The 19,855-nt window shown below is 28.6% G+C and overlaps 4 protein-coding genes across 5 annotated transcripts; 2 read left to right on the plus strand and 2 right to left on the minus strand.

Annotated features, from left to right (window-relative positions):
• Positions 1–1,548: 1,548 nt before the first annotated feature.
• LOC127279152 (transcription initiation protein SPT3 homolog) lies at positions 1,549–12,294 on the minus strand. 2 transcript variants are annotated; one of them, XM_051301333.1, is made up of 7 exons: positions 12,129–12,288; positions 5,821–6,015; positions 4,808–5,093; positions 2,833–3,051; positions 2,385–2,702; positions 1,931–2,118; positions 1,549–1,843 (listed from the first exon to the last, which is right to left on the minus strand). In XM_051301333.1, the coding sequence occupies exons 3-7, from the start codon at positions 4,881–4,883 to the stop codon at positions 1,706–1,708; spliced, it is 939 nt and encodes a 312-aa protein (XP_051157290.1). In that variant the 5' UTR covers positions 4,884–5,093; positions 5,821–6,015; positions 12,129–12,288; the 3' UTR covers positions 1,549–1,705. The 2 variants fall into 2 exon arrangements, with proteins under 2 accessions (XP_051157290.1, XP_051157286.1); XM_051301329.1 differs by lacking the exon at positions 5,821–6,015 and having other exon boundaries at positions 12,129–12,294.
• A 181-nt stretch (positions 12,295–12,475) lies between these two features.
• On the plus strand, positions 12,476–14,661 carry LOC127279151 (U5 small nuclear ribonucleoprotein 40 kDa protein). Its single transcript, XM_051301328.1, has 5 exons — positions 12,476–12,696; positions 12,925–13,054; positions 13,342–13,928; positions 14,073–14,238; positions 14,334–14,661. Exons 1-5 carry the CDS (start codon positions 12,583–12,585, stop codon positions 14,384–14,386), a joined length of 1,050 nt encoding a protein of 349 aa, XP_051157285.1. The 5' UTR covers positions 12,476–12,582; the 3' UTR covers positions 14,387–14,661.
• Positions 14,662–14,758: 97 nt separating this feature from the next.
• Positions 14,759–16,388, plus strand: LOC127279153 (serine/threonine-protein kinase RIO3-like). The gene is made up of 5 exons (XM_051301334.1): positions 14,759–14,914; positions 15,213–15,314; positions 15,453–15,637; positions 15,726–15,820; positions 16,021–16,388. The coding sequence occupies exons 2-5, from the start codon at positions 15,220–15,222 to the stop codon at positions 16,306–16,308; spliced, it is 663 nt and encodes a 220-aa protein (XP_051157291.1). The 5' UTR covers positions 14,759–14,914; positions 15,213–15,219; the 3' UTR covers positions 16,309–16,388.
• Positions 16,389–16,590: 202 nt separating this feature from the next.
• LOC127279146 (uncharacterized) lies at positions 16,591–19,654 on the minus strand. The gene is made up of 5 exons (XM_051301317.1): positions 19,255–19,654; positions 19,093–19,138; positions 18,844–19,015; positions 18,574–18,660; positions 16,591–18,493 (listed from the first exon to the last, which is right to left on the minus strand). Exons 1-5 carry the CDS (start codon positions 19,331–19,333, stop codon positions 17,009–17,011), a joined length of 1,869 nt encoding a protein of 622 aa, XP_051157274.1. The 5' UTR covers positions 19,334–19,654; the 3' UTR covers positions 16,591–17,008.
• Positions 19,655–19,855: the final 201 nt, after the last annotated feature.

Raw genomic sequence — 19,855 nt, forward strand, 5'->3', positions numbered from 1 at the left:
GAATGCGGAAGACTCGCATAAAGCAGATGTGTTATATATATAGTAGATTAAAGAATTTAATAAGATCATTAATTTTAACTCGATATTAATATTATTTTTCATACTACCAATTATTGTCAATCACTATACATCCTAAGTGACTACAATCAACTTAATAATCAATAGGAAAACTAATGAAGATATATAATAGTTTTGATTGTCATTACTAAATTAAATTAAACATTCAATTCATAGACGTAATAACGAAAAAAACTTTGATACTTTATACGTGCTGTATATAAATCGGCAAGAATACGTGACTTTTGCGCTATTAAGATACTGAACGTGAATTTTGCGGTTTTTGCAAAGTATGATGCATCAATGAATTAGTATATATAAACCCCATTTTTCTATTAGAATTGTCAGCTAATCGGACGAGCTTCTGCACGAACAGTGTCTGAGAATCGGCTCTTCATTTTTGTAATTGTTTAAACTTCGTTATTTAAACCCGATATTTCAGTGAATTTTACAAAAATTTTGTAAAAGAGAAACAAGTTTCTTTTTATTTTAAACAATATAATTTTTTTGTTCGAGTTAAATAATTCTTAACTGTCGTATAAAATCTAAATTGTGTAAGTGTAACAATTTATGATTTGTATAACAACGCATCCAGAGAAACATATTTGTAATCCTGATTGCCGCTTGTTACATTATTGTTTCACCGAACCAATTGTAAGTACTATTATAATTATATAATGTTATTAATAAATTGCAAATCATAAAAAGGAATATTTTTCTTTAATTGTTTGACACAAAACCCATAGTTTTGACAAAGTGACACGATCCTACATTAAAAATAAATAACAGGCTTTACCAAAACCTGATTAATCAGCAACTTGTCTCCAATTTATTAATGTAAATAATAAATAAATTCTATCTTAGCTCGGGACATGAAAATTCTATCAAGCATCTGAAGAATTCAATTTAATCTCACAATATTTACTAAACGACGATGTTAAAAAAATCCAAATGATTCCAATTATATATACTGAGTAATTTTTCGATGTATGATACATAATCTTAAAATATATTTCATTCACGTTTTTCCTTGCACGCACTCAAGCAAGTTTTGAGATTGATGGAATAGAATTATTTCTATATTACTTTTTAGAAATATAAAATATTGTTTAAATTAACATACCTTTGGATTGGAAAAAATGTCACTATACACCACATGCACTCGTCAGAAGTCCATCCAGATGAAAAAGACCGGAAAATTACGTTGAAATTTTCATGTCACAGTTGACTTTTACACATTTCTTATAATGAATTTACACATTGAATTTTCATCAATCACAGTAAGTTTACACATTATTTTAGATTACACTTTCATTGAATTTTCAATCGTTGTACCATTGCAATTTTATGTCAACTGTTGTTTCCTATTAAAAATTGAATAAATATGGTAAAGTTAAAAGGATTGACCAATTTTTCAAAAAAAAATTCTTCCAGTATAATTAAGGATAGTGGCGGCGCTTGCCACTATCGTGTTTAATTAAAATAATACTATTTAAGTTTTACTAAGTTTATTTCGACTAATTGTCTACATCATACATTTATTAAAAATCTACAGGAAGAAAGTAGTACATATATTTTCCACTATTCTGGATTTAATCTCTTGCCTGTAAAATAATTTTTATTTGGTTTGGATTACAATACAGTGATCTTAACAAGCAAGAAGTTTTGAATGGCGTTTTCCAAAACACCAACGATGAAATGGACCTGTCACATCTAATTGAGCTGACCAATAACGTCTCACAGCTTCATTGATTTCGGAAGGAGAAATAGGCTTCATAATAGAACTCTGCAAAAAAAAACAAAACAACAATTGAAAAGTAAAATAAATACTGTATATACATAAATTAAAAAATAAAAGATTGATTTTAATTACCTTACTTTGTTGATGAGTCTTAAATGTTTGAGGATTGCAATAACTTATCTTTAATCTATCCAGAGCGTCACCGTAAATTTTATTTTGATCTTGACGTACTAGAAAAGCTAAATCTATAATTTGAGCAACAGTTTCATATGCAAAATAGCTCAAAATAACGTATCCTTGTTTTGATATGCTTACATCACCTGAAATACAAATAAACATTTCTTTATGTATAAAACACATTATTGCATCGCATCGTAGGAAATGAAAAAAATTACAGGTGTTTTAAAAAAAGAAAATTGTACTCAGGGTCAACCCCTACTGTCTAGGTTAGTAATTACCTAAAAATACAAACGCAAACATAAAAATTTGGCTAAAAGTAAATTCTATTAAATGAAAATTATAACAAATTAACTTTAGAGCTTATTCATGCGTCTCTATAATACAGTAAAATAAAATATAAATTCACCATTGGGAATAATCCAATCACTAAATTTGTGACGATGTCTGTTGACGAAAGAAACATTTCTTGCTTTGGAATAATCTATGTATCGTGCCTCATCAAGATTTTTTGACATGATTTCTGCACGAACGCATCTATTATATTTTACATCATCAACTGAAGTCTTATTATTACATATCTCTCCTGTAGTATCTAAAGTTTCTAGAAATGTTTCCCAAAGTTTTTTAGACTTTTTAGATTCTTCCATTTGTTTAATATCTGATAATTTGTCAGTCGGTTCAGAATTAGTAACTTTATAAATAGATGATTTAAATTCTTTCAAATCTGCAAAGAAATTTGATACTAAATAGACAGAAGAATTTTAGTAGGGTAGTACCAAAAGCAAGTAACTTCAAAAATATTTTTTGTTTAGATTTGTATTGTAATAAATTATATCAAACTAATCCTTTCTTACCAAGATACTTTATCAGACGCTGTAATTTAACTGTATCCTTTCGGAGAAGAAATATAAAATCTTCAGCATTGACGGTATTACTACCTCTTTGTTTAGCAACTTCAAAGGCATCTTTGACAATTGATCTCATTTGGCGTAAAACAATATCTTCTACTATTCTCGCTGAATCTATTAGAGGTTCAGAACAGTCGCCAAAACCATGCATCATTTGTTGAATTTCTGTAAAGTTATTAGTATGCTAGATTCAACTCTTTAACGATTAGATGTACTACTAAAATTTTTTTAAAAATATTTCAAAAACTCTGGGATTTAATTGAAACTTGATAAGCGGAGGTTTTTTGGAAACGCTAACAACGAATCTGAAGTCAAATTCCAAAAATTTAACACTGAGCCAAAATAGGGACTCGACATAGCACAAAATATTGCAGAAACCTTTTTCTAAGCATAAAACTGCATTCGGCAAAATGTTATTTGGGAATATAGTCAATCGGTATAATTTACATCAGGGAAAATGGTCGGATACCGTTTTTAAGATCGCTGAATTAAAATAAAGTCAAATTTTCAAAATTCAAATAGCGGATCCAACATTGCAATCGATTTTAAAAATATGATCAAGTTATTCAATCAAGATCTTCAATAGAAATTAGTCGTTTCGAGCCCGTTTTCACCGTGTGGATAAATTTAATCTTCCGAAAGGTTAAAGGCAGTTGATATACTCTGCGTCTGCGCAGCATGTTTGTATACAGTGTAACGCGGCATTTTGTCCCGTACAATTAACCTAAAATAATATAAATTATTCGATACTTAGTAAATAAATGACATTAGAGTGGGAATCCAGACATAATGGCTGTAAAATGTTTGCCAAAGTGGTCAAATAAACAGTCAATCTAGAAAAAAATATATATCGGTTCTGATTTGTCTTTTTGTTTTGTTATAAAAAAACTCTCGCGAGGCATTGAGGATTCTCGTTGGATTACAAAGAGGTTAAAGACATCACTATCGATCATTAAATTGGAATTCATTAAGGGATGAGCATCCTGCTGTATATATCTATTCGGATGTGAGTCCCGAATATTCAAGAACACCAGGAAGACGAAAATGCTGTTTTGTTGATGATACGTCAAAATACTACCGGAAGCCATTTTCCTATAGACTTCTCAAATTAATCAATTCAACATCGGATAGTTCAGGAATCTGCGTTACCGACGGTGCATATCGATTGCAGATATTGTATTGAATATTAATTAATCTAAATTACACCGAGAAGAGAGGTCGGTGACTAGCGACGCTTTCGAGTTTGACTCGTCGGACATTTTATTCTCATTCTCATCCTGGTATTTGTCGAGTTAGTGCAAAGTTAGTGTCATTCTCTTTTGGTAAAATATTTCAAAATTTTAAGTGTAAAATTCAGACAAAGTAGTGGTGGTTTCCTTCCGAATCGATCTCACTAATATCAAAATTGAATATTTCTAAATTAAAAATATAAATCTTATCTTTCGGCCTTCTGACAATTTTTTTGATTATTTGGCATATATAAATTTGAAGTGAAAATTAATCAATAATGTTATTATTATAAATTTTGTGAAATTAATGGTGTTTATCCTTATACCACCTCTTCGCGGTGTGTTATTGGTGTAAGGTAACAATAGAGTTCCAGAGCTGATTTTTCCTATGTAAAATTATAAACATTTACTTTGTCGGGTTACTTAACTATTTTCTAGTTTAGTTGTTTTCCATAAAATAACTTGTCGTCTGGCAATATTAAAAATTAAATAAGTCTAGATAACGTGTTTTGAGTAGTAAATATAAAAATAATTAAAATATACTAATCTCAAAAATCTACGTTATAACAGCTGTATACAGCTTCTTCGTAGACGCAGAATATATCTTCTGCCTTTAACGTCTCGGAAGATTAAATTCATCCACACGGTGAAAACGGGCTCTTAGTAGTTACAATAGTTAGGATATAACTTACCATATAAATAATTAACTGATTCACTTTTAAAACCATGACAATTAGATGATAACTTTTGACCAGAGCCTTCTGACATAGTGATTGTTTAAAATAAAACGTTTACTGGATTATATTTTTGTAGCCGAAGATAAAGTAAATGTACCAAATGAATATAAGATTATTTTACAGTCTAGAGACAAAATGTCGAAAAGTAATTGTTGATACACGAAAATACTTGACATAAGTGATAAGTCATGGTTGACATTTCAGCATTGTTCAGTAGTAACATTTTAGTATTGCCCATACACTGAAACAGATAAATAAAGGCATTCTATTTACTTGAATGTTTATTGCAGTTTATAAAAATACAGTCTCGTGTTGATGAAAAGTGAAAATGCCAGAAGTAAACCTAAAATTAGTATAGGTATATATGTAATTTGTATTCTTCATTTTTTTATTCATTGTAAAAATGTATTAAATTATTTAATTTGTAAATTTATTTTTAAAGGATCTCTTTGGTCTAAGACTTCAAATAATATTGTTTATAATATTTTAACAACATGAAACAAGATCGATATTTCAACTTTTTCTAAGGGATATCATTACTTCACTTAATACAACAGAAATGGGGAAACAATATAATTTTCGTCATATTTGCGAATATACTTTATATTACAAAAAAAAGTAGAAAATAAATTTCATATCTAGTAGTTTCTTACTGCAAGAAATTCTATAAACTACAAGTTTGAGACGATCATTTTGCTTTCACTACGCTTTAAGTAACAATATCTTCTTCTCTTAGTTGTAAAATTTTATAAACAAAGAAAATGATTATTCGAAGCTCTAGTATTTGTTTATTTTTACTCGTTAAGTTTATCGCCGGTGGAAAAATAAAAACTAATGACTGTACGCATGTGTTAAACAGTCACAAGGAGAAGAATTCAAAACCGTATCAAGTGGTGTTATTAAGCAATCAGGATACCTATTCGATTTTAAACAAGGTAATTGCGACAGTATTACAAAACTTGCCTTACCTTCAAATTGATGTTCAGAAAATGTCATCAGAAGATTTAAAACAATCAATGAGGTCACCATCCTTCTACACTTTAAGAAAGACATCTTTGTTTCTGCTAGTAAATACTTTTGATAATAGTCCAAATCTCACTAACATTTTATCACCTTTGAAGTATTTAACAAATCTTTCACCAGGTAAAGATCGTCCTAAAGTACTGCAAATTTTCACAACCAATGGAAAATCTTCTTTCAAATTATTTCTCCACAAAATGTGGTTAAGTCACTTTCTCGATTTTACAGTTTTTGAAATAAGAAATGTCCAGCAAAAGCTGTACTCTCGAAAATTGGAATCATTCAAAACGTTAGTTCATCATTATAATCCTTTTACTAACAAATATTTTAAGAAAATGTGTTCTTTAACAACAATTTGGTTTCCGAACAAGCTATTAAATCTTCATGGTAATCAAATCAAGGGTGAATTATATTTTATACCACCGTTTAGTTTAGCTACATATAATAAAGTTGGACATTTACAAAGCTGCAGCGGTGCAGATGTAGACATGTTCAATAGTTTATCAGAAGCAATGAATTTTTCCACGTATATCGAATCTGATGTCAATTCTACAATTGGAACTTTTCATGGAAATGAAGCAACTGGAATGTTGGAACTGCTTATAAATAATAAAAAAAATATTGTTATTACCAGCACAATCAATTTTCGACCATCTACCGAAGGTTGCTTATACGGGTTTTCAACAAATTTCGATGTAGTATCAATTGTTGCATTCGTACCAATATCGCATAAAAATGTTGACGAGCAGTTCCTAAATTTTAAAGTTCTGTGGTTTAGAATATTATTGTACATTGGATTTGTCATCGTAATGTGGACAGTTATAGTTAACATCGATAATGAAGAAAATTCTTGGAAACCAGAATACATTGCAGCCATTATATTAGGAGTAACAATACCAAAACAACCCAACCCTATTCAACATCGGATTGTCTTTCTATACTTCATAGCGATTGGCTTCTATTGCTCCATTAGTTTCCTAGGAGGCCTAACCGCCAGTAAAGTAAAGATATCCGATGAGGTACAACTCGAGACATTTCAGGATTTAGCTAAATCAAACTTAAGACTATACATTTATACAAATATTGATAAATATCTTAATGATGATTCAGAAGACTTACAGATTCTAAGAAAGAAAGTTGTACCTACTCCTTACGTGGACACTGAATGCATTGCAATGCTCATCAAATACAGAAATGTTAGTTGTTTGATATTTGATTCATATGCAAGACTGTTAGTTGAAATATTCAAAGATGAATCTGGACATCCAATAACAAAAATTCTCAAACCAATTATTTTTAACACAAGAAGAGTCATTGTTTGAAAAAGAATAGTAGTAGTACAAGTCACTGATTTAGGTTCTGTTTCCAATTTGTAGAAGATACTAATCTTAGTGGTTTTATCTGGATACTTGCTTTCGTTTCTTGTTTTTGCTGCCGAAATATTTTGTCACACTTAGAAAAATTTTTCCTAGAATACCTGATGTAAATACAAACTTTTAGACTTATGCTGTTTCTGCACCAAATGAAGTATAAATCCCAAAAAATTGATCGGATTAATTTGAAACTTGATACCCAGAGGTTTTTGGGGTTGCTGATTATGAATCTGGCATTGGATTTTAAAAATTCCAAATTTCGGATTCAATATGGCGGAAAATTTTTTTACTCTTTGCCTATGCTAACTTATCCCCATTCTAACGCCATAGAACGTAATTCCCATAGTTTCCACCAGGCGTCCAGACTGACGATTTCTGACGATGACAGTCGTTAGCACAGGCAGAGAATTAAATGATTATATTTTCTTGAAACTTGTTACTCGGGTGTTTTCAGGGCTACCAATCACGAATTTAATACCAAATTAGTAATTTTCAACTCTGAAAACCCTTAAGTTTTAAGTGAATTCTATCAAATACTTAAATTTCTTCAGACATATTGTATCCGACATTTTGACTTTCAGAAATCTGATATCAAATTCATAATCAGCAATCACGAATATCCCCTAGTAACAAGTTTTAAGGGAATCTGATCAATTTGCCTCCTCACAAAGAAAGTATTGTATTGGTGAAAATTTTTTATTGCTATTTTTTAACTTATTTCGATAATATTAGACCTTAGAGTTCAATAATTATGTTTTTGAAAAATGTTCCTATGTGTGTATGTGTGTTTGTGTCAAAATTACATTTGCCTCAATATCTCAGAAACAAAAAGAGCTCCAAACATGAATTTTTTTTTAAATTACCCAAGCAGCACGGTATATTCTCTGAATATCCGTTGAAAACCACAGTGGAATATTCTCATGATCTTCTAGGAAAATCAAAATGTCTGCATCATGGGAATATTCCATAGTGACATTCAGGGTATATTCCAGTGACATTGAGGGAATATTCGTCGGTGACATTCATGGAATATTCCAGTGACATTAAGGGGATATTCAGGTGATATTGTGGAAATATTCCAGTGATATTGAGGGAATATTCCACGGTTACATTGAATTTTTTTAAAATGTGTTTTTAATCTTCCTGCTTATTCAAATGACAATTTGTAACACATTTCTATTATTTCAACACAAAAAAAAATTCAATATAACCGTGGAATATTCCCTCAATATCACTGGAATATTTCTTTAATATTACCTTCAATGTCACTGGAATATACCCTGAATGTTACTGTGGAATATTCCCATGAAATTCCCACTTTACGCACCGAAATTTATCTCACATAATATAAGAATTGTTTTAGACCATACAAAACCACAAAATTAAAGAAAGAACTTTACTTTTAAATTTATACACTACTTGTTAATGATATTTTTCCTGATCTTCGATTGATTTTTTTAATTCTATACAATCGAAATTATTCTAATAGAGAGTTGGAATTCTTCATAATAGGTACTTAACTTTAGAGGTGGGTGTTGCAAAAAATGTTGTATGATACACGTGCGTAAATCTGATTATACTCGTGTGATTTGCATCACTCGTATAATCACTCACTTTACGCACTTGTATCATCAATAACTATTTTTGCTCACAACTTTTAAAAAATGTTAGGACACATATAGATATTTTTCTTTCAATTTGTAGAGTTTTTCATGACGCATCTTTTAACCATTTAAAGAAAAATTTTTAAAAATTGATTTTTTTGAATTTTTTATTTAGAAATGTTTATTTAACCTTTAAAATATCTTTATTTATTTATTTATTTTCAAATAAACGGGTAAATATTTTAAAATGCATCGATTGAACTGTTTGCGAACATTTTACTGTAAAATATTACGTAGTTATTAACGTTATAAAAATAAGAAAATGGAAAACGTAATTTTATGTGGTTTTAAATATTTGTTTCAGAATTTGTAAAAGCTTTACATACACACCAATTAATTCATTTATGAAACCTTATATGACACAAAATTAAAAATAATATATTTACTTTAAAAATTTTAAATTAAAAAAAAAATTTTTTAGTTCTAAATGTCCCTGTTAGTTTCATTTTGATTTTTCATTGTTAATTCATTGTTGAATCATTGTTCATTTAATTTTGAAAATAAAATTCTTAAAAATATGAGTTACAAAAATAAAATAAAGGTCTCGTTTTCAATAAAATTGGCTAACCACCAATCAATAATTAAAATAAATAAATATTTTATTTCATATTTTACTGTTTAAGGTCAACTTTTTCAAACCAATTAATCCAAGTTTAAATTTTTGATTAACTAATCATAATTTAATTGTTCACACTCAAATTTCATTTAAGAAATCTATAGATGTTTTTTTTCTTTCATCTTGGCGAATCTTTCAAGACGCTTTTAATCTACTGTTATTTTATTCAGAGTTTTTAAATTTTTGTAATTAAAAAAAATGATATGACCTATATCTCTATGAGAAAGCATGTATTTATCAAAAATTTAATTATTCTATTTAAAGGATTATAAATTTAGTAATCTCTAAATCTGAATTAGTAAAAAGTGAGTAACTAATTTAAATTATTAACAATTTTCACTAATTTTTAGTAACTTTTTACTAAAATCAAATAGTAATATTTTACTAGAAATTAATAAAAATTCTTATTAATGTGAATTAGTAGCTCACTTTTCACTATAATTAAAATTTAGAGAGTAAACTCTATAATATTTTACCAGATTGTGGGGTTTCATTAAAAGAAAATTTTTCTATAAAAATGTGTATATTTATGTTATGCATGCGACAAAAATATAAATTGTTAAATTATTGATTTTAAGGCAATTGAGTATGGAAAAGCTTAATTGCTAACCGAAAGCGCTTATGAACATCTATTTACCTGTAAATTTAATGTAAAAAAAACTAAAAATTATCCACTACACTCGACACTGAATAATTCAATTAATTCAATCAATATTCTGAAATTTTATTACAAATAAAAATCTTTTCTCTTCTTCAATTTCGAAAAGTGGTAAATTTTTTTTTAATTTTCTTATATATATGGATATTTTTTTATTATAAAGTTTATTTGTAACAAAAAAAATTCAAATATTTGAAATTCTTGTGTAAAAAATTAAATTACATTTTCTATTTCTTTATTTCTCTTAGAATTTAAAAACAATTTACAGGTTATGTACATACATGTAAAATTTAAAATAAAGTAAAAATTAATATAATATTAATGTTTCACTTTTGTGTACAGTTTACGATTTGAAGCAAAAACAAATTGTTTTCTTAATAAATTAATTTCATGATATATAACAAAAAATAAAAAAAAAATAAAAATTTTTGTATAAACAAAATTTGAAAATATATGTAGCAGAGCTGTGCAATGTTCGAATCGAATCGAATTTTGTTCGGTTTTTAATGACCCTGACTCGAATTTCGAACTTTCGACATTCGAACTGGACTGACTCGAATGTCGGATTTCGACATTCAAACTGGGCTGACTCGGATGTCGAATTTTTGAAATTCGAACTGGGCTGACTTAAATGTTGAATTTCGACATTAGAACTCGGCGTAAAAATTTGTACAGTTCGGTTCGATTTATTTTGCACAGGTCTAATTTTTTTCGATTTTTTTAGATAGAATGTTTTCCTGGAAAATGAAAAAATCCCTTACAAAGTCAAATTTAATTAAACAGCATATCCCTATTATTTTTGTACCTTAAAAGAACACGTATTACCTTTAAAAAAACCTACCAATTGAACCTACATTGCAATAGAATAAGAATAATCAATTTTTTGCGATTTTTTTAGATAGAATGTTTTCCTGGAAAATGAAAAAATCCCTTACAAAGTCAAATAAAATTAATCAGCATCTTTCTATTATTTTTTTACCTTAAATCAACACGTATTACCTTCAAAAAAACCTACCAATTGAACCTAAATTTCAATAGAATAAGAATAATCAATTTTTTGCGATTTTTTTAGATAGAATGTTTTCCTGGAAAATGAAAAAATCCTTTACAAAGTCAAATAAAATTAATCAGCATGTTTCTATTATTTTTTTACCTTAAATCAACACGTATTACCTTCAAAAATCTACCAATTGAACCTAAATTGCAATAGAATAAGAATAATCAATTTCTTTTAGTGCTGTGCAATGTTCGAATCGAATCGAATTTTGTTCGGTTTTTAATAACCCTGACTTGAATTTCGAACTTTCGATATTTGAACTGGACTGAGTCGGATGTTGGATTTTCGACATTCGAACTCGGCGTAAAAATTCGAACAGTTCGGTTCGATTTATTTTGCACAGGTCTAATATGTAGCTTTGGAATTTTAAGTATAAATGCTTAATAACAGTTTAACACTGTCGTAATTTTGTCAATTTTAAAAATGGAAAAGAAAGTCTAGTACCAAATTAAAAAATCAAAATAGTCAGGTACTGATTTTTGAAGATAATAGAAATTTGAAAAAAATTATCTAGTTGTTTCGCATAAAAACCTAAATTCTCAGAATGCTCGTAACTTTATAGAAAAATAATTTCTGCCAAAAAAAAATTGTCTTTGAACTAAAGAACAATAAAACAATAAAAATCGCATGAAACATCTATTTTCCCATATCAAAACAAATAAAATGTATTATACTTATTTTATCTGTCTTGTTATTATATTTAAGTATATTTATGTACTTTTGACAATTTATTTTTGAGTCAATTTTATCATGCATATTAATATTTTTTGCTTCTTCAAAATCATCTATTACTTATTTGAATTTATGTAAAAAGTGTACGTGAAAAACTTTTTAAAAAATACTTAAATATTAATTAAATATATTTTAACATAACTATACATTACATACCTCCTAATTATTAATTAAAATAAAATCGATAACTTTACTAATTTTTGAAGAAAAGAACTCAAAAAACATTAATATTTAATCAAAGTTGATAACTTTTGTTTTTTTCTCCGCTATAAACAACTTAGTCCTCAAGCAAGTGAAATGTTTGAATGTTTTAATTTACACTACTTACCTAACCTTACTTCACTTAATGTAAATAAAGGTCAACGCACAGTAGTCGCGTCGCTGCTGCCAATCGACAGGGTTGAGTAACTTATAATACTTGGTGTAGAATTGACCAATTAGAAACAGTTTTTAAAAAATCCAATCATCTGATTGGTCAAATCTGTTCTTACTACTTTCGCGAAACTATTGTGCGTTGGGCTTTAAAGTTGACCAGAAAAAGCAAACGTTGGGAGTGTTTTTTTGTTTTGTTGTTAATAAATTTATAATAATAATTTTGTAAATCATCAAAATGTCATTATTAGATAAGAGGAAAGGAGATGATATTCTCGCCCTGGTGCCAGCATCGAAGAAAACAAAGACTGAAGTTGTTTTTAGCAGCAGGGAAAAAGCGGTTATTCAAAGTGTATGTTTATAACCTCTAATTTGTTTCATTTATCTTGATTAACTCTTTAAATAATTTGAAAAATAGTTAATGTTAATGTTATTTTCAATTATTGATATATTTAAATTTACATGACATGGGAATAATTGTAATTTTTCTCATACTTTAATCGCATAGTACTAATTTGCAAAAGTTATAGGTTATGTTGTATTTGTTATTAACGAACTTAAGAATTAATTAATATTTTAGGGCCCACCTAGAACATCAAGTTTAACTGCACCAATTATGATCCTTGAGGGTCATCAGGGTGATGTTTTTTCTCTTGAATTTCATCCTGAAGGACAATATCTTGCTTCGACAGGATTTGATCGACAAATTTGTGAGTAGAAACATTTATTTCACTTTCTTTTCCATTTTTTCAACTGATTTTTTTTTGTTTTCATTATTAATCAAAATGTTAATACATGTAAATTAGGTATTTTTCACGTTAATTGGATTTAACTATTAGTTTTGTCACTTATTTTCTGTAAATCATTCATCTTTTCTCCTATTTTCAAGAAAAAGGTACTGCAATTTTTGTCTTGTCTTTTTTCTTATTTTAATTATCTGTTTTTTCACTTTTATCATTCTTCTAATTCCGAAAATTGAAAAAATTAATTCTTTCAGATATCTGGAATGTCTATGGTGATTGTGAAAATGTATCGGCAATGTCGGGACACAGTGGTGCTGTAATGGAAATTCATTTTAGTCCCGATGGTAGCCATTTGTATACAGCGAGTACAGACATGACATTAGGATTATGGGATTTTGCTCTAGGAACGAGAATAAAAAAGCTCAAGGGACACACATCATTTGTGAATTCAGTTTCAGGTGCTCGTCGAGGACTCACTCAATTATGTTCTGGCAGTGATGATAGTACAATAAGAATTTGGGATCCACGAAAAAGAGGACAATGTTTTACATTAAATAACACTTATCAAGTGACGGCGGTGACTTTTAATGATACAGCCGAACAAGTTATTAGCGGTGGAATTGATAATGACATTAAAGTTTGGGATTTAAGGAAGAATGCAGTTCTTTATAAAATGAAAGGTCACACGGATACAATAACAGGACTCAGTCTAAGTCCCGATGGCTCTTATATTTTATCGAATTCCATGGACAATTCACTTAGAATTTGGGATGTTAGGCCTTTTGCACCTTATGAACGATGTGTTAAAATTCTCAGTGGTCATCAACATAATTTCGAAAAGGTAACAGTTTTTATTTATTATTATTCTTAATTAATATTAATATATAAATTAACATTAAATTATAAATAATTAATATAAAAATAATTTATTGTAGTATACAAAATTTACAAGTTTTTTTATAGTGAATTTAATTTTCTTTCGTAGAATTTATTAAGATGTGCCTGGTCTCCGGATGGAAGTAAAGTTTCATCTGGTTCCTCGGACAGATTTCAGTATATTTGGGATACAACGAGTCGTAGAATTCTTTATAAACTCCCAGGTCATAATGGATCAGTGAATGATATTGATTTCCATCCCAAAGAACCAATAGGTATTTTAAAATTATTTATATTTAATTTTTAAAAATTAGTTAGCTAATTATTATTATTATATTAACAATTAATATCGTGAATATTTTATTTTCAGTTTGCTCAGGATCCAGTGACAAACAAATTTATCTCGGCGAAATAGAAATTTAATTATGTAACAAAATTATTGCATCAATAAGATTAAACCTATTCATATAGAGAATTTATTTGTAATTTACAATATATGCAATGTTTATTATTTACAAAAAAAAGTAACAAATGAAATGAGAAAATTAATTTTAAATTATTATTAACAATATTTGTTAATATTTTTTTATTGTAAGTAATTGTATTTATATAATAATTGTATAAATAACATTGTATCGCATTATAAATATGTAAGTTTTTTTTTTATAAATTAAAGAACATTTTATAAAAAATGAAAATGGACTTTTCATGTAAAATTCAACCAATAGAATTTGGAAAAAATGGAAGAAAAGCAGAATATGCGACCAATGAGAAAATAGAGAGAGAAAGGGAAGGGGAAAGGTATTCTTCTCTTTGTAGTTCGTGTAGTGAAGGTCGCACATATTTATTATTGATTTTAATTGTTATTTTTAATTAATTTATTAAACCATTGTTATAGTAAAAAATAGAGTTTATTTATTATTATCATAACTATATAGAATTATTAATCATGTAAGTAAAAGAAGATTTATTGTTATTTTCATATTTGTTATGTATTCGCATTTTGACACGTTTTTTAATGATAAATCTTTATTTTTGAAATTAATTACAAACAAAGGTCATACAATTTTAATATTTTATTGCACAAGGGAGTAATAAACAAATATTTTTAAAGAATATTACTTTAAAAATATTGAACATAACCTCTCTTTTTGTGACACAATATAGTGTAATTTTTCTTTTCTATATTTAATCCATTTAATAAATATAAAACTAAGGGATAAAAATAAGGTTTTTATTTTCTTTTTAGATACACAATGTCTTCCCCGTGGTTAAAAATCCAGCCAGTAGAAGGTCCGATTAGTTTCGATGAAATAACTTCTGAGGAATTGGCCAAAAGTTTACAAGAAAAGTAAGTTTTTTTTTAATTATAAAATATTTCCTAATTGTAACGAATTATATATTATTATTATTATAAATAAGCTTCATTAAAAGAAAAAGATGTTATTTTCTTAAAATAAAAAATAGCTCATATATGAATAAATTTCAGGGAAATTGAAAAATTCGTGGAAACAATAGAAGATAATAATGATGTAAAAGAAAAATTGGATTTATTCGAAATCGATGGAACAGATAGTGATGAAGTTATTGCACATATGTTGCAAGCTCAATATAATTCTGAGCACGATTTAGAATTGAAACGAACTGAAAATAAAGTCAATCGTAATTCAAAAGGTTTGTATTTATACAATGTTTATTTTTAATGAGACGTAAAATTTTTCAAATAAATAAATTTAAATCAATTTAAATATTTTTTTTACAGTAAATATTTTATACTCAAACTATCGTGTAGGACCTATTGAGCCCGAAGTTACAAAACCTGCCGTTGATGAAAACAGAGATATCGATCATTTTGTTGTGAGCAATTGAATTTCCTATTTTTTAATTTTAATTTATTTCCTAAAAAAATTAGATTCGTTTCTTACATAAATATTAATGCTGGTAGTTTTGAAAAAAATTGTCTTTTTTTAATATTTAAAATTAAAAAAGACGAATTGTTTTAAAAACATTGGAAATATTTCTGATTTTTAAAATCAAAAGAAAAAATGTATTTTCAGGAAATAGAGAAAGAATACGCTTCTCTGCAACGTTGTGGTTACAAGAAGATTATTAACGACGAGGAAAAATCACAAATTGTGACGAAACATGATATTCTTATGTCATCGAGAATGAATGCATGTCGTGTACTTGAATTTCCGCCAGGAATTGAAACTGGAGACACAGGAGGATTTGACGTAAAATTGGGAAATCGAGTCTTTAATGACTTACGTGCCCACAGTCATGCTCATTGTTCCAGACAAAAGAGCAAAGCAAAAAATCACGTGAAACCTAAAAAAAATCCATAAATACTTATCGAAATTAATATATATATATATTTTTATAAAAATTATTATTTTCAATATCAATTTAATTTACCTAGTTTCTTTCTGCCACAAAATACAATTAAATTGTTAAATATAAAATACGAATCTATACGAATTGAATAAGATTTTTCGTTTTTTTTTTTACACGGTTTCACTGTAAAACAGAAAACAAATAAACTTGTTTGTATCCATAATAATTTGTTTCTTAATTAATCTTAATTAAATATAATATTGCAAAAATTAGAAAAAATATAACTTTGTAGAAATAGTAAAAGAAAAAATTATTTTATTCAATAAAAATTTTTTTATTTTCTCTAACAAAAGAAACTATTTACATTTAAATCAAAGAAATTTATGAATGATGAATATATATATAAATATTCATTAAATAAGCTTAATATTTTTTTTTCCAAATAATTTAAACTAAATTTCGAAAAAAAAGAAGTGACAAAAATCATAACTAACTGTACAAATATTATTTTACGAGGCAAATATCACTATTTTTGTTGAATTATTTAACAACTAATGCTGGATGATAAAAAAAATTAATTTTTTTTCATATTTTAGAAAATTGAAAAAACAAACGTTTGTAAACGTAAATTTAAAAAAAAATCGTTTAAACAAACGTTTTTTCCTTTTTTTGTATTATCCAATTATTCGTTAAATTTCTTTCAAATATACTTCAACTGAGTTCTTTAGTTGGTACTTGAAGTGGTATTTTGCCTAATGTGAATTTCTCTTGTAAATAACAATTCTTTTGATCGTCGGTCAATATTCCCTCTGCTGAATATGTGAGTTCATCAAAAATTGGCGCAATTGAAAAAACACCGCCAATGGATTTTGTAAATGGACCATCGGCATAGGTGTTTTGTTGTGTATTACCAAATGGAGAACTAGTCACACTTGTGACACTTGTAAATGGATTTGACGTAACTGTTGTCAATGTTGTTGTATTTGCATTTGAAAACGATGCATTTCCAAAATTAATCTGCGCTCCAAATGGAGGCGGTGCAGTGACTGGAATTCCAAATCCCGATGATGAACTATCGGTAGCAGTGACTGTTTGTCCAAATGGTGTTGTTTGCGAGAAAGGAGCAGTGGTGGCTGTTGAAAATGGTCCACTGGTCGAAGCAAAAGGTGTCGTTTGACCAAAAGCAGCGCCTCCCGTCTGTCCAAATGGTGTACCTGAAGAAGCAGTCGTTTGTCCAAAATTTGTACCACCGGCAGTTGTTGTCTGTCCAAATGGTATTTCAGCGTTTGCCACCTGTCCAAATGACGAGCTAACGGCCATTGTTGTTTGACCAAAAGGTGCACCACTAACGGCAGTAGGTTGACCAAAAGAATTACCACCAAATGCTGTCGCTTGTGATCCACCGCCAAAAATATTCGTCCCCGTTGAATTAAAAGTATTCGTCGTAGAACCAACAAATAAACTATTTGTCGTCGCCGGTGTATTTACAAAAGATTGACCACCAAATATAGATCCCGATTGTGGGGCACCAAATGCACTTGTCCCACCAAAAACAGGAGCACCACCAAAAGTTGATGTTGTCGTTGTCGATCCAAAAGCAGGCGCTGCCGACGATGTTGTTCCAAAATTATTTCCTGAATTTCCAAAAGCAGTGCCGGCATTACCAAAACTTGGTGGCGCTGAACCGCCAAATGTATTTGTTGCATTGTTTCCAAACACTGACGTTGTTGAAACTGTTGACGGTCGAAGAAAGGAATTATTTTGCGATGTTCCAAATGCTGAAGCCTGACCAAAAACTGCACCACCAGCACTGGTGGCACCTCCTCCAAAAACTGAAGAATTTTGCGAAGTACCAAATGATTGTGTTGTTTGTGCTGCAAACGATGGTGTCGTTGATCCACCAAATATTGATGTTGTACTACTTGGAGTCGCTCCAAATACTGAATTACTGCCAAATGCCGGTTTTGATCCAAATACAGATTGTGAATTTGTCGTTGTTGATCCGCCGAATATTGAATTGCCACCAGTTGAACTGAAATTACCACCAAAAGGATTACCGGAAGTACCAAATGATTTTCCTCCAAAAACATTAGAATTTGAAGTCGTATTTCCCAATTGTGGTGTTGCAAACGAAAAATTTGATTTTGACGGCGTTGAACCAAATCCAGTTTCTTGATTGCTTTTCTGAAGATTTTCCTGTAAAATCAAATTAAAAAAAAAAAGTTTCTCAAAATTAAAAACAAAATTGAATTTTTCTTTTCAACTAAATCACTCACCAACATTGTTACTAGTTGTGGTGTTGGATTTTTAAGCGCATCTCGTTTCGCCTTCATTTCTTGACAGAGTTGTTGAAATTGTATTTTCTATAAATTTACAAATATTTATCAAACTAAAATTATTAGCGGGAAAATTCTTTCTTATTGGATTTATTTCTAAACGTCGAAAACAATTTATCACAGAAAAGAAAATCAATGATTTTTTAAATTAATAATTAATTAATAAATAATTTAAAAATAAAGTAGATGTTTTAAACGAAATTATCTTACAACTTGCTCGACAGTGCCCTTTTCTTTTGCTTGATACATTTCCCAACGCACTTCCTCTGGAGAAAGATCTGACATTCCCGGAATACATGGTTGTTCCTTGAATGGTCCAAAACATGACAATAACCATTGTCCACCTCTTTCTGCAGCAAGAATATCTTCGGCCACAAGAAGACTGATTTCACAAATAAATTGAATGTAAATAAAGGAAAGTAAAATACAAAAGAAATTTACAATAAATTAAATACTCACGTAATATTCTTTCCATCATAGGCCTTCGATCTATTTGCATTTGAACCTACGAGAATATTAAGAATAAAAGTAATTTATTTTTAATTACAACAATGCACGTAATTAAAAATTATAAGAGGTCAATCATCCAATTTTTATAGTTTTCAGTTTCCAAGTACATACCATAATTATTAATATGCTCGTATCTGCAATACTGTCCAAAGCGACAGCTTCCTTGTTGAAAATATTTACACACAACCATTATGTTTATTTATAAAATAACCGTGTTTTTTTAATCATAACATTTGTTTACGTCTTCTACACGGCCTGAACTCAAATCCTGTAAAACATAACCTATAAATAACCGCACGAAGCCGCGAACGGCGTGAACCTTCCGCCTTCTAAGATTATAATAATAATTAAAAAATAAATTTTCTATTGAGGAATGTTAATGAGAAAATGAATTTCAATTTTCGTAACATTTTAAAACAAAGAACTTAAAATATATAAAATAAAATTGAATAGGTTATTCACATAAGTAAAAGAGTTGACATGGTGCTTACATACCAAGCTTAGCAGACGGATAATATTTCTGTTGTTTCTGATACGTAATTGGTTATTTTAATAGTCAATGATTCAGTCACCCAATCAACAATTGGATACAATGGAAAAATTGCCAACTATTAGTTGTAGGTATGAAGGCACCCAAAGGATTTTCAGCGCCGAAATAACAGAAAATGTAAACAAAACAAGTGTTATTCTTCTTTAAAATAATTATAATGTT

This window comes from Leptopilina boulardi, unplaced genomic scaffold, assembly GCF_019393585.1.
Source record: "Leptopilina boulardi isolate dan_hultmark-lab unplaced genomic scaffold, ZJU_Lbou_2.1 LbouV2_214, whole genome shotgun sequence".
Taxonomy (NCBI): Eukaryota; Metazoa; Arthropoda; class Insecta; order Hymenoptera; family Figitidae; genus Leptopilina; species Leptopilina boulardi.